The 12,652-nt window shown below is 60.7% G+C and overlaps 1 protein-coding gene across 1 annotated transcript in view; it reads right to left on the reverse strand.

Annotated features, from left to right (window-relative positions):
* The window catches only part of DNAH1 (dynein axonemal heavy chain 1), a 76,047-nt gene that overhangs the window by 3,227 nt on the left and 60,168 nt on the right, over positions 1-12,652 (reverse strand). The window contains exons 51-73 of the mRNA XM_078077386.1: positions 12,290-12,498; positions 12,006-12,177; positions 11,094-11,285; positions 10,625-10,735; positions 9,621-9,806; positions 9,013-9,204; positions 7,723-7,890; positions 7,432-7,623; positions 7,169-7,300; positions 6,581-6,706; positions 5,801-5,920; positions 5,529-5,678; positions 5,244-5,404; positions 4,205-4,430; positions 3,862-4,057; positions 3,403-3,554; positions 2,524-2,720; positions 2,128-2,276; positions 1,728-1,882; positions 1,515-1,646; positions 583-753; positions 317-496; positions 72-248 (exon numbers count right to left, since the gene is read on the reverse strand). Coding sequence (XP_077933512.1) covers positions 72-248; positions 317-496; positions 583-753; positions 1,515-1,646; positions 1,728-1,882; positions 2,128-2,276; positions 2,524-2,720; positions 3,403-3,554; positions 3,862-4,057; positions 4,205-4,430; positions 5,244-5,404; positions 5,529-5,678; positions 5,801-5,920; positions 6,581-6,706; positions 7,169-7,300; positions 7,432-7,623; positions 7,723-7,890; positions 9,013-9,204; positions 9,621-9,806; positions 10,625-10,735; positions 11,094-11,285; positions 12,006-12,177; positions 12,290-12,498 — 3,846 coding nt within the window. The remainder of the gene's footprint in view (positions 1-71; positions 249-316; positions 497-582; positions 754-1,514; positions 1,647-1,727; positions 1,883-2,127; positions 2,277-2,523; positions 2,721-3,402; positions 3,555-3,861; positions 4,058-4,204; positions 4,431-5,243; positions 5,405-5,528; positions 5,679-5,800; positions 5,921-6,580; positions 6,707-7,168; positions 7,301-7,431; positions 7,624-7,722; positions 7,891-9,012; positions 9,205-9,620; positions 9,807-10,624; positions 10,736-11,093; positions 11,286-12,005; positions 12,178-12,289; positions 12,499-12,652) is intronic.

The raw sequence follows: 12,652 nt of genomic DNA on the forward strand, positions 1-12,652 counted from the left end.
GTTCATGGCACCCCCGCAACCCAGCCTGGCTGGCTGCCCGCGGCCGTCGGGGGGTGGGGGGGGGCGCTCACATTGAGGTCGTAGGTAGGCTGGATCTGGTGGTAGATGCCCGAGGCGCTGTAGCTGTGATCGTGGAAGAGCACGGAGGGGCTGTAGTAGTCCTCCAGGATGTTCATGACGCAGCGACGGTCCCAGTCATCCGTGACACGGCCCCCGTAGTTGATCTCCCCGGCCGTGTACTTGAGGACCTACGGGGTGGGTGGGTGAGGGCCCCCACAAGCGCCCAGCGCCCCGCCTCAGCCTGTCCCCGGCCCACCTTGTAGGGGATGTCGTCATACTCGTCCAGGAACATCTTGAGCTGGCTGATACAGATGCGCAGGTCCCCGTCTGTGAACTCGTAGGGGATGTTGAAGCCCAGGGGCCCAAACTTGCGGCGCTCCAGCGCATTCCCGTGGAACAGGCACAGAGACAGCAGCAGGGACTTGAACTCCAACACCTGCAAGAGGCAGGGGGCAGGGAGTGAGGGGCGGGCCCAGGCTGAGGCAGTGGTGGGGGGTGGGAGCGTGCACCCCTGCACTTCACCTTGTGGCAGGAGTTGAGGAAGTTGTCGCTCAGGCTGCTGTAAGACTTGAGCAGGTTGGCCTTGACGCCACGTGGCGGCTCAATGGTCATCTTGGAGCCATTCTGCAGGATGGACACTGGGAACTTGTTGCTGGGCAGGCTGGTGAGCCACAGGCGGAAGTCCCGGTGCACCTGGTGGCCACGTACCACGTGAGCATGGGGACCCACGCCTGGTGGCTGCCCCACACCAGGTTCCCTGGGCCACCGGCAGCTTGACCCTCCCCCTGGGTGGGCCGGGCCAGGCCAGGCTGCGCAGACCACTGATTAAGAATATCGGTTTTGGGGCGCCTGGGTGGCTCATTCGGTTAAGCAGCTGCCTTCAGCTCAGGTCATGATCCCAGGGTCCTGGGATCAAGTCCCGCATCGGGCTTCTTGCTCAGCAGGAAGGCTGCTTCTCCCTCTGCCTCTGCCTGCAGCTTCCCCTGCTTGTGCTCTCTCTCTGACAAATAAATAAATAAAATTAAAAAAAAAAAAAAAGAATATCGGTTTTATCAGGTCATGGTCTCAGGGTCGTGAGATCAAGCCCCGCATCGTCTCTGCACTGGGCCTGGAGCCTGCATGGGATTCTGTCTCTCTCTCCCTCTGCCCCCCAACCCCACCCCAAGGGGGAAAAAAAAGAATATGGGCTTTGGCAAGTCTCAGCGTCACCAGTCCACGCTGGGTGGACGTGGGCAAGTCACATCACCACTGGTAGCAGTAACGCGAGGAGCTGCTGAGAAGATAAATCTAGCTGAGGCTTGTTTCATATATCACTTCCTGAGTGCTGTGTGCCCAGGCTGGGCTGGGGGCTCTGTGGGACGATCTCATTCAGCCTCGTCAGGCCTGGATGGACGTGTCGGTAGCCCCTTCAGTGAAGGAGGCCACTGGGTCTGTGGCAGGTGGGGGCAGCACACCTTATCGGGGTTGATGTGCTCGATGAGGCGCTCCAGGGCCGGCATCCAGCTCGGTGCCAGGTGGCAATTCTGGAAGAAGACCCACTTGCCCCTCTCTATGGAGCTGCGCATCATGGCTTCTGCCCGAGGGCCCTGTGGGGGCGGGAGTGCTGAGCGGCGAGGTGCCAACCGGCCCAGCCTCCAGACCTCCGCCCCTGCCCACCCGGTCCTTACCTGGCCCTGGCCCAGGGAGATGGCAGAGAGCTTCTTGGAGAACTTCATCTCTTCGGCAAACTTGTAGAGGTCGGCAGCAGGGTCGGTGCCAGGCGACAGCACAAAGATGAGGGGCGTGGTGGAGCTGGAGTCTTTGAACACCACTGACAGGTCGGCTGCCTGCAGGTCAGGGAGAGATGCTGGGTCACCTGGGGCTGAGGGAGGGCAGGGACCAAGGCAAGGCAGGGGGTCCTGGGGCTTCCAGGGAGGCTTCCCGGTGGGGCCTGGAACCTCCCAGAGCCTTTGGAGGGTGTGGTTAGGAGTCCCAGCCTGACCAAGGCTGCAACATGGTCTGTCCAGGTGCAGCCAGGCCCCCAGGACCCAGAGGTGGGGATTACTCCAGGACACCGGCTGATGGCACTTGCCTGGGGCTCAATGAAGCGTGGCTCCAGGTTGGTGGCCACGAAATCCTGCATGGCATTGGTAACCTTGTCCCCACGCAGGCAACGGAGAACCAGCAGCTTCTGGAACTGGTCCAGGTACTTATCCCAGATGCCAGGCAAGGGCTCCCTGCGACAGTGCCCATGTCCCCCTGAGAGCTGACCTGTGGGAGGGCACTGGCCCCAGGGACTCTGCTGGCTGGATGGCCAGGGAGAGTGGAGGGCCTGCAGGGTACATGGCCCGGGGCACAGAGGGATGGAGCCACAGCTGCAGGGCACCCCTGGGTGGCTCCTCAGAGAAACCTCCTGGGCGGGCCTGTCCCTGGGGTCTCACCCCTCCGTGTGCCCACCCTGCGACCCCCTGGGGCACAGCTCACCGGTGGGGCTCGAGGCTGTCGAAGATGGACTGGAATTCTGAGAGGTGCTTTGGGAAGTCTTCGGCAAAAGAGGAGAAGGTTGGCAGGTTTGAGAGAGCCAGGATATCTCGCCAGGCCCGGTCGGACAGCCAGTCAGGCGCCGGGTTCTCAGTCATGACCTGGATGGAGCCTCCGGACAGGAGGTAGCGCCACTCGCCCTGGCAGGGGACAGGGGGAGCCTAGTGCCCAGGCCCCGTGACCTGCCTCTGGCACCCCAGCCAGCAATGCCCCCCCCACCACCACCCTCAGCCAGAGAAACGGAGTCCTCCCTGGGGCTGGCAGTCAGACCGGTCTGGGTCAGTGTCCCCGTTCCACATTTTCCTGGCTGTGTGTCCTTAGGCAGAGGATGTGACCTCTCTGAGCCGCAGTCTCCTCATTTTGGAAAGTAGGAAGAATGAGAATCTCAGCTGCTTCCCAAGGGTTTTGGGGGTTAGGTAAGAATGTACCCGTTAGCCTGGCACCTGCACACAGATAGGGCTCGAGCCGGAGTAGCCGTAATGCGGTAACGCTCGCTCCCTCCGCGGTGATTTCCAACACTTGGCAGATACCTGGGGCTCATGAGAGCACGAGCTAGGAGGCTCAGGACAGTCTCTGCTCACTTGGCTCCGAGAAGGCTGTGCTCACAGGACAGCGGGGACCACAGTGAACCCAGGGTCTCCCGGCTGTTTTAAGTAAGGAACTGTTTCCTGAGGCCTCTACCCCTTGCTCTCGCTGTGCCCTCATGCCCGGCCCTCTCTTTCCTTTTACCCTGTTCTCCCAGGCCCTGCCACAGGGCACCTCGTCAGGCCATCTGTCCTGGGTCACCGGCCCAGCCAGCTGGTTGCCTCTCTGCTCGCGTACCTGGTCGATCTTGTCCTCATTCATCATGATGCGGACACACAGCAGGAAGGCAAACATCAGCTTGTGCTTCTCAAAGAGGCTGCGGCAGACATTGCTGTAGAGGTCGTAGGTCAGGTGGCGGTTGATGTTGGCGATACGCTTCTTCAGGTTGTCTGCACGGCAGGGAGGGGACGGCAGTGCGTGGGGAGGGGTGAGGGCAGCGAGATCCCCGGGGCTCGGCCCAGGCCAGCCAGTCTGTCCCACAGCCACGGGGGCCATCTGGGCCTCCCTTTGGGGCCTATGGAGTTGCCAGTAAAGGGGCTCTGAGGAGGGTAGGGAGGGGGTGTGTTGTTACACCTGATCTGAGAGAATGTGCAAGTTTACATATGCGTGCCCCCTGTGGATATGTGTCCCCGTGTCACATCTGTGCCAGGCTGGAAGCCCAGCATCTGTGTCCGTGTGCACGCATGCCCGGGCTACCTGCCCTCTCCGAGTTGGCGATGCCCGAGAGGAAGATGCTGAGAAACCACTCCAGGGAGTACTGGTACATGGGGTCCACGTTGGCCAGGTCAGACACACAGAAGAAAAGGATCTGGGTGCGGACGGCCACGGGAATGTACTCCATGCGCGTGAGGTCAATGTCCTTCTCCGTCTGCTCTGCGATCCTGACTTTGGCCTGGAGGTGCAGCACGGGAGAGGTGATCAGGCCCAGGTTGGCTGGTGGAGGGTGGCAGGCAACGTGGGTGGGGACAGGGGTCAGGCCTGGGGCTGGTCGGGGGCTGGGTAGAGGCAGGAGCCGCAGGCAGGGGAGGCCATTGCTGACCTGGATCTCAGCAGCCTTCATCTTGGAAGCCTCCAGCACCTTGATGAGCTCCATGTCATCCACAGGGTTGCCTTCGGAGGAACTGAGCCTGTACAGGATCTGGTCTTCGATGTCCTTCAGCTCCTGGCGCATCTTGGCATTACTGACAATCAGCTGGTTCTTAGCTTCCTCCAGGTCTGGCCGCTCCTCGGCCACTACCTTGCCCAGCAGCTGGTCCTCTAGGCCACTGCCAGGGGAAGGGACAGCATGTCTGGAACACCTGGTAGGCTCCAGAGGGTCAGCCTTGAGCCTGCTCACCTATCTACCTGTGCCCCCAGGGCTCCGAGAGCTGGGAGGCCTAGCCTCTGTCTTGGGCTGCAGGGCTAATGCAGAGCCTGCCTGCAGAGTGACCAGTTCTCAGTGAGACCCCAGGTGGCAGCCTGGAATCCCAGAAGGGGTCAGGTGGTTCAATATGTGAGTTGCTGGGGTCGCTGAAAAACTTCCTCTCGGCAGGAGGGGGCTGGGTGACGGGCAGGGGATAGGCCTTTCACCACCTCGTCTGCGGAGAGGTTCACAGTGGCCACTGCCATGAGGGCCTGAGTGTGGAGTGGGCCTGTGGGCTCCGTGCGGGTGGCCAGCAAAGTGTACCCATGAGCCTGGCACTTGTGCACGGCAGCAAGGCAGGAAACAGGGCCTGGGTGCGAGGTGTCAGGGTGTGCCTGACTCAGGGCTCCGGGACAGCTCTGGGGGTGAGTGCACAAGGGGCTGGCAAGGGCTGAGCTGTGCGGGAAGGGTACCCGGCCAAGATGGGGCTGACCAGGGAGGCTGAGGGGTCCTGACCAATGATCAAGGGCTCTTGATCTTGGGGGTGGGGGTTCTTAGCTGGAAATGGTGGCAAGTAAGGGGAGCTGGTGGAGGTGCTAGAAAGACCTGGGACGCCAGAGCACCTTAGAAGAAGCTGCTGGAGACTCTGGGAAAGACCCACAGTGTCTTGGCCTGCGGGTGGGTGAGAGGCAGCCAGGCAGAGCTGATGCTCTGGGTCTGGGGCCTGGGGGCTTACCTGGGCGACAGGGTGAAGTTGATGAGGGTGAGTTTAGTGGAGATCTCAGGTGTGTAGTGTGGGTTGGGCAGCTTGGTGGTGATATACATCCTGAAGTCCTCATGGTAGGGGATCACCGTGTCTCCCAGCTTCAGCACTGTGTTCCCCTGCTGCTTGTATGTCTATGGTGGGTGGGATGGGCAAGCGCTGTGGCCCGGGCTTCACCGGGGAGGCAGTGAATGGGGCTGCCCTGTCCCCTGTCCAGCCTGACAGGCTGCCCCCACTCCCCTGCCGCTGCAGGCCCACCTGCTTGAGCAGCACAGGCTCCAGGGCCGGGTCCAGCTCCTCGCCCACATTCTCCAGAAGGCAGGGCTTGCCAAAGCGGATGGCATTTTCCATGCTGCGCAGGAAGTCTCGGTCACTCAGCTTGAACACATCCAGCCCACTGTCCTTCTCCTGTGGGCAGAGGGGGCGAGTGGGGGCCGTGGGAGCTGCCAGCCCGCCCGAGGCTCAGCTCCTGTCCCTGCACCTGCTAAGCCCGGCTGCGAGGGGTGGTGGCACCAGGCAGGTGGGCTCACCATGTTCTTGATCCATTTGTTGGCCTGGCCCTGAGGGTCAATGAAGTGGGTCCAGCGCTGGGAGAACTGGTTGATGACCCCGTTCTCCACTGACAGTGTGTCATTGGGGAGGCCAGCAATCTGTGGGGCATCAGGTGCCAGACTGGGTCAGAGTTGTCACACAAGCAGGGTCAGCTGGGGTGCTAGCTACTCCCAGCTTCATGCTTGGCTATCTCTTCCCTCTCCTTATGGCTCCCCCGTGGAGGTAGGCGCAGGTGACAGTGGGCACAGGTGTGAGCCCACAGGGCCCCCTACTCTCTCCTGCTCCTCGGCTGGATCCCGACACCCTCCTTCTCTGGCCTTTCTGCCCTCTTGCCGACGGAGTCCCCCCTCAGTCAGACCATCTCCCCAGAGCCCACAGGCCATCAGTATCCTGGCCTATGCTCTCCCTTGGCCTCTGCCAAAAGCCTCTGGGTTTTCTGCCCGAGCCAACTTTACCTGTCCTTTAGGGTCTAGCTCAAATCTGACTTTTTTGGGGAAAACTTTCTTAACCTCACCCTGGATGCTGCTCTCCTCCCCCAGCCCACTCTGACAAGCACCCCTTGAATTCTCTGCCCCAGTTAGCTAGATCTGTGCCACACCGTGTCAGCTCGCTCCTCTCCTACCCACAGCCTCTTGCTGGGCCCAGGCAGGTCAGGGGAGTCATCTCTAGGCAGGTCCCGGAAAGAGGGTGGGGGGGGGGAGCAGGAGGCTCCTGGCTCAGCCCAGTCACTCCAGCCCTCCCCCTTCCCAGGTAGGCACCTGCCACGAGCGGATCTTCACAGGGTTTCCCAGCGTCCCGATGAGCGTGGGCTCCGAAGTGTGCGGGACCTTGTGTCTTGTGAGCTGCTTGACCCAGTGGTCATAGAGCACTGTGCGGTACTGGCCCTGGGGAGACGCCAGACTCAGGGCCACCCCACCAAGACACGTGGGATGCCCTCCCACCCCCCAGCCCCAGTCCCCCAGCACTCAGTAGTTGCACACAGAGGTAGAGCTCAGACGTGGAGTCAGACACTCGCACTCAGGTCCCACTTTGGGTGACTTCCTTGGCCTCCATAAACCTCAGCCCCTCCTCTGTGAAACAGGCGTGATGACAATAGGCCCACCTGTCAAGGAGGCTGTGAGGACCGAGTGAGATGCACCCAGCAAGCATGCAAGTGCGAGCTCAGGTTTCCCACTAGAAGGCCAGCCCCGCCAGGGCGGGTTTTCTGGCTGTTTCCATGCCTAGAACAGCACCTGGTTCGGATGGGGAGGCTGAGAAGCTGAGTGAGTGCGTGGGGGAAGAGCCGCCCTGCAGGCTGCCCCTCGTGGAGGTGAGGCTGTCGCAGGGAGGGCTGGAAGGCTCCTCACCGTGAAGGGTCCCAGGTAGGCCACAAAGCCAGCGGCCACCAGCACGTCACCAGAGATGTTGCCAAACATATGCTCCAGGTTCTCCACGGTCTCCTGCCAGCGCACCTTCTCATCCGACAGCCCGTTGATGAGCTGCAGAGGCAGCCCCGGGGGGTGGGCTGCGGTTGGCCAGGCCAGGGGCTGGGGAAGGGGTGTAGGCCCTGCACCCCTGCCCCCCGCCAGACCCTCGCAGCCCACAGGCCCTCCCCGCGGGACATGCTGACCTTGTCCGCCCGGCCCAGCCGCTGCTCGCACTGCTCACACTTCAGCTCCAGCTCCTCCTTCTTGGCGATGCATTCCCGGTACTTGGTCTGCATCGTGGCGATGCCGTCCTCCACCTCGTGCAGGCGCTGCTTGGCCTCCTCCAGGATCCTCTGTGTCACCTCCAGGTCGTCCTGGGCCTCCCGCAGGGCTTGCTGCAGGCACAGGGCCCAGGGCCAGCTTGCGGAGCGGCCCCGGGAGAGCCCTCCCCTTCCTCCCCTGCCCCCCCCCCCCAAGCTGGACCCAGGCCTCACCCGCTTGGGCTCCACGGCCTTGGCCACGAAGTGGTACTTGTGCATGGCGCGCACCCACTGGCAGATGGAGGTGCAGGCCTTGGATACCTTGGCAATCGCAGCCGGCTGGAACTCCTCGTTGTCAATGTACGGCTGGATGGCTTTGATCACCGCCTCCCCGATGTTGTCCTGGGGAGGGGAACCAGGGGCATCAGGGGGCTGTTTCCAGCAAGGAAGCGGTGGTGGGGCCTGCTCAGGAACACCCTGCTCGGGCTCTGAGCCCCCTGCCCTGTGTAGGCTTCAATACAGGTATCTTCCTCAGGGAATAAACACAGTCCAGAAAGGATCCAGGATTTCAGATAATACGATTAGAGACTTCGTCCACAAGAAACCGTGCAGTCTCAAGGTCTGGTAATGTGCAGGTCCCATTAAAAACTCACTTAGCGACAAGGGCTGCTCCTGACAGGTGTGGAGACCAGCGAGTGATTCTGATGCCCAACCAGGCTCAAGTTCAATCCTCACCCCGAGAGCTCATCACAACCCAGAGTTCCCGTCCCCCCGGTGACAGTCCAACCGTGTAGTTCAGGATGAGCCCAGGAATCTGCATTGTTCATGAACTCCCAGAGCTCAGAGCCTGGGACCCGGGAGCCTGAGCACTGGCTGAGAGCACTCCTGATTTGGGCTGAATTAGGTGTGTGGGGCCTCTGGTTTCTAGACTGATGGAAGTGGAGGAGGAAGAATGGGGAAGTCTGTAGGGCGTCCTGCTACCTATGGGTCATTATCTCCACCCTCCCAGCGTGGCCTGGGGTGTCTGAGGCCCCACACTGCCTCATGGCGTGGGGGGGGGGCAGCGGGTGCACAGGCAGTTGTCCTCTACCCAATTTCTGGGCTGAAGAAGGTCCCCTAAGAGGGTGGTGGGCTCCAGGCCGACCTAACCATGAAGCAGCCCCCAAGAAAGAACATGGCCATGGATACTGAGAGCCCCAGATAGACAGCAGACGGAGAAACCCAGGGACAGACAGAAGAAGCAGAACCTCAGCTGAGGCTGCATAGACAGTGCAAGTCTAGGCCAAGGCCATGGGGGTCCTAGGAAGGATCTCCAGGCTGCAGAGCTTTGGGGTGACCAGCCAGAGAGCTCCTCCGGGGCCAGGATATGGTCCCAGTCAGCTGTGTGCGGCCACAGGGCTGCATGTGTTCAGATGAAGGGACACGGGACAGAGAGCCCTCCACTGGGGGGGTGGGGGACAGGCTCCTCTGCCTGCTTCCCTGCCTCACTCACGGGCCTGCTCGCTTTGTACCCGGCACACTCACCTTGTCAAACTTGAAGAGGCTGTCGAGGAAGCGGCCAGGGTCCTGCAGCAGCCCCTTGCCCGGCTCCCAGTAGTCATCCACCTTGGAGCCAGGCCTCTCTCCAGGCACCTTCTTGGGCTTGATGCCCTTCATGATGCACATAGCCTCCATGACCAGCTTCACGCCTGGGGGTGGCCGCTGCATGGCCCGGACCTGCGGGTCGGGCCGAGAGTGCGGAAGGGGAGACCCATCACTGCCTGGATACCCCTGGGCAGGGACAGCTGTCAGACAGGGTGGACCCCACCAACGCAGTTCCTACCACCACAAAGGGCATGCCTGGCTGTCCCCCGAGGTCTGCCTCGGCCTGTGGTTCCTTCTGTTCCCCCTCACCCAGGCCTGACCATGAGGTCCTAGATGCTCATTTCTCAGGACCCAAAGCCCTCCATGTGCCCGTCTGGGCCATGGGGGCTTGTGCAAGGAGGTAAGGGCAGACAGCTGGCTTCGAGCCCTAGTTCTACCCACACCTCTCAGCATGTGACCCCCAAGCGATGTGGAGAGAGAGGGCCTGGGGTCCAGAGCCACCAGGACAGATGCCAAGGGGGAACTTCGGGAGCCGCCTGGTCACCCACCTCAGTCACATCATTCTTGTTGAGGTTGCGCAGGCTGGCCAGGGCTGCGTCCAAGGCAGGCAGCGCCTCATCCAGATCCTTCTGGGCATCGTCAGCAATAGCTTGTGCCTTCCTGGCCTTCTCATTGGCCTTGGCCTCCTCTGCTTGCACCGAATTCCGGGTCTCCTGAGCAATGGTTGTGTCCACCTGGGGGCCAAAGAAAGGGAGGGCCCAGCTGCTGGCATGTCGGGGACAGGTGTGTCCCCCCCTTTCTCCTCCCTGCATCTCAGTCTCCCTGGGGTCAAGGGAAATGAGAGCAGGGATGCCCCCTTCTCCAAGGGCCCTCTCGGAGCTCTGGGAATGTGAGAAGCCCATTCCAAGTGCTCATGGTGGTCCCAGCGTGGGGCTCAGGGCTTTACATGCTTGAGCACAACTGCCCTCCAGGGAAGGACCCCCTAAGCCCTCAGGACATCTCCAGGCAACACAGAGAAAGGCGCTCCCCTACATCACGTTCTTTCCATCTGCTGGAAACATTTGCAATACAGTGACTTTGCAGAGCGGGAGGTGACTACTTCTACCAGGAAGCTGTCCTGACGAACTTGCGAATCTGAGATGTCTGCTGGCGCAGCCGGCCCGCGAACTCGGGGATCTCATGGAGACTCAGAGGGACACTTGGGCTTAATGCCCTTCATGATGCACATAGCCTCTATGATCAGCTTCACGCCTGGGGGTGGCCGCTGCGCGCGGCGGCCTGCCACTCTGTCCCTGCTGTGATTATCAGGGTTTGGGTTGCCTGTCTTGCTCTTCACCATATCCCCTGCCCTGGTGCAGGGCCTGGCAGAGAAGAGGTTCCAAGCAAACTCTTGTTGAATAAACAAAGGACTACTGACTGAGGAAAACAGGCACCGAGAAGCTAAGCAACCTGCAGAGGTCAGGCAGCCAGCGACCTCATGGTTGCATGGGGACCCCTAGCATCCTCAGACATGGTCAGACGTCAGGGAAGAGGGCCAGGGAGCGCCCCCCACCTTGATCTCCTCCATGGTCAGCACGGTGTCCTTGGCAGCCTCTTCCAGCAGGGGGCGCATCATCTCCAGCTCCTCCTGCATCTTGGCCACGTCCTCGGAAGTACGCAGCAGCTGGTGGATGGGGGGCACAGAGAGGAAATCAGGTGTGACAGGGTACCAGAAAGAGAGCCGAGTGTGGAGGGGACTGGGGAGAGGGTCCTGCAGGGCTGCCTGGCCCTCACTCATGAGTGAGAGGCTGTGGCCTGTTGCCCAGTGAGCCCTGGAGGAAGGGAGCAGTCCCCTGAAAATCTGTAGGGTGACCTGCTTTGGCCTTGCCCTTGTTCATTTGGTAAGGGAGGAAGCTACCCATTTAAACACTGCAGGCTGCTGACTGAGAGGGTGGGCTGGGCCTCCCCAGGTCAGAGCTAAGCCAGAGTACGCAGAACCATGGGCTGCTAGCCATTGTCCACAAAGCCCCACCCTGGCCCACCTTGTCAAGACCACTCTTCATGCGGTTCTTGGCGGTTTTCAGCTCCTGTTTCTTCTGCCCAATTAGGATGGAGAAAATATTAAGCAGCTCTAGGTAGCTCTTGGGGGTCACGTAGTTGTGACGGGCCAGCTCGGCTAGGTACTCGACACACTTCTTGGCCACCGACTGGTGGATATATACGCAAACCTGGATCTGCGGGGTGGGAGACCACTGATGCCAGCCTTGTAGAGCCCCCAGCAAAGACAGGGCGCAAGGGTGCCCTTGAAGCCATTGCAGCCTGGTCCCAAGGAGGGGGCCACATGTAGGAACCTCAATGCCTCTCACACTCACTGTCTCCCATGATCCTCATAACCTCCAGGTCAAGATCACCTATTCTGCAGAAGAAAAACTTACAACCCAGAGAAGTCAAGGGGCTCGTTTAAGTTCACACATCTGTTAAGGGCAGAGCTGCCTCTGAACGTGGACCCGGGTGTCTCCCAGATCTTGGCCCTATGCTCCCATCACAGCTCCCAAGACCTGCCTCTCTCTGAGAGTCCTAAGGGGGGACCCCCTCTCCCCTTGGAGGCTGGACCTGGGGGAACAGAGGGCCCAAGGCCTCAGCATAGCTGGAGAGGGAAACAGGCTCACTCTAGTTCTTGGCCCCCAGGTGACCATCACTCTCTCAGGTTGTACCAGGCAAATCTAGCCCCCACCCCCCACCCCCCGGCCATCTGTGGTCTTCAATCGTATATCACCATGACAACCTTGTGGCACTCCCATGATACAGATGAGGAAACAGGCTTAGAACAGGTCAAGTTGTCTGCCCCAATGCCCATCGGTGTTGGGCCTGGGACTCTCACCCAGGCCCCAGTGACTGTAAGCCCAAACCTGAACAGTTCCCCCTGACAGTTTCCTCCTCACCAAGACACCTACCAGTCCTCGAATTACTTCAGAGTTGGCTTCCAGGTCTGGGATCTCATTCAGGAACATGGTAGCCACAGACTCCAGGGCCTCTGCCGGCCATTCGTTAAACCAGTCAATGGTACAGCAGTTGACAAGGGAGGGGAACTGCCTCAAACGGGCTCGGAAGACCTCTCCGATGGGGCTGGGGGACCAGGAGGCCAAATGAGCCACTGACTTCCACCCCCAGGAGCCCAGGACCCTCCTCATGGCAGGCCCGGGGGCCGTCCCTGCATGGCCACAATGGCTGCCCGTACCTCATACACAGCACCACGTGGATATTGCTGCGCACACGCCCAGTGTAGGCGGCCATGAGGTTGGCCTTGGTGGGCTGCAGGCCCTGCTCCTGGATGTAGGGCCGCATGGTGTTGACAATCTGGTCCTGCTCATCTGAGCTATAGAGGTTGGGAATGTCGCCCGAGTTCAGGACATTGTTGATGTCCTCCAGGAAAGACTCATTCTTGATCTGGGGAGAGATGAGAGTACAACAGCTAAGCTTTAATGATGGCCCCTGGGTGTTGTCTCCCTGGATCTTCATAGCAGCCCCATTTTACAGATCATACCAGGCTCCAAGAAGCTCAGGGTCATATAGGTGACCTCGCAACTCACAGTCTAGGGCT

The sequence above is a fragment of the Halichoerus grypus genome, chromosome 1, assembly GCF_964656455.1.
Source record: "Halichoerus grypus chromosome 1, mHalGry1.hap1.1, whole genome shotgun sequence".
Taxonomy (NCBI): Eukaryota; Metazoa; Chordata; class Mammalia; order Carnivora; family Phocidae; genus Halichoerus; species Halichoerus grypus.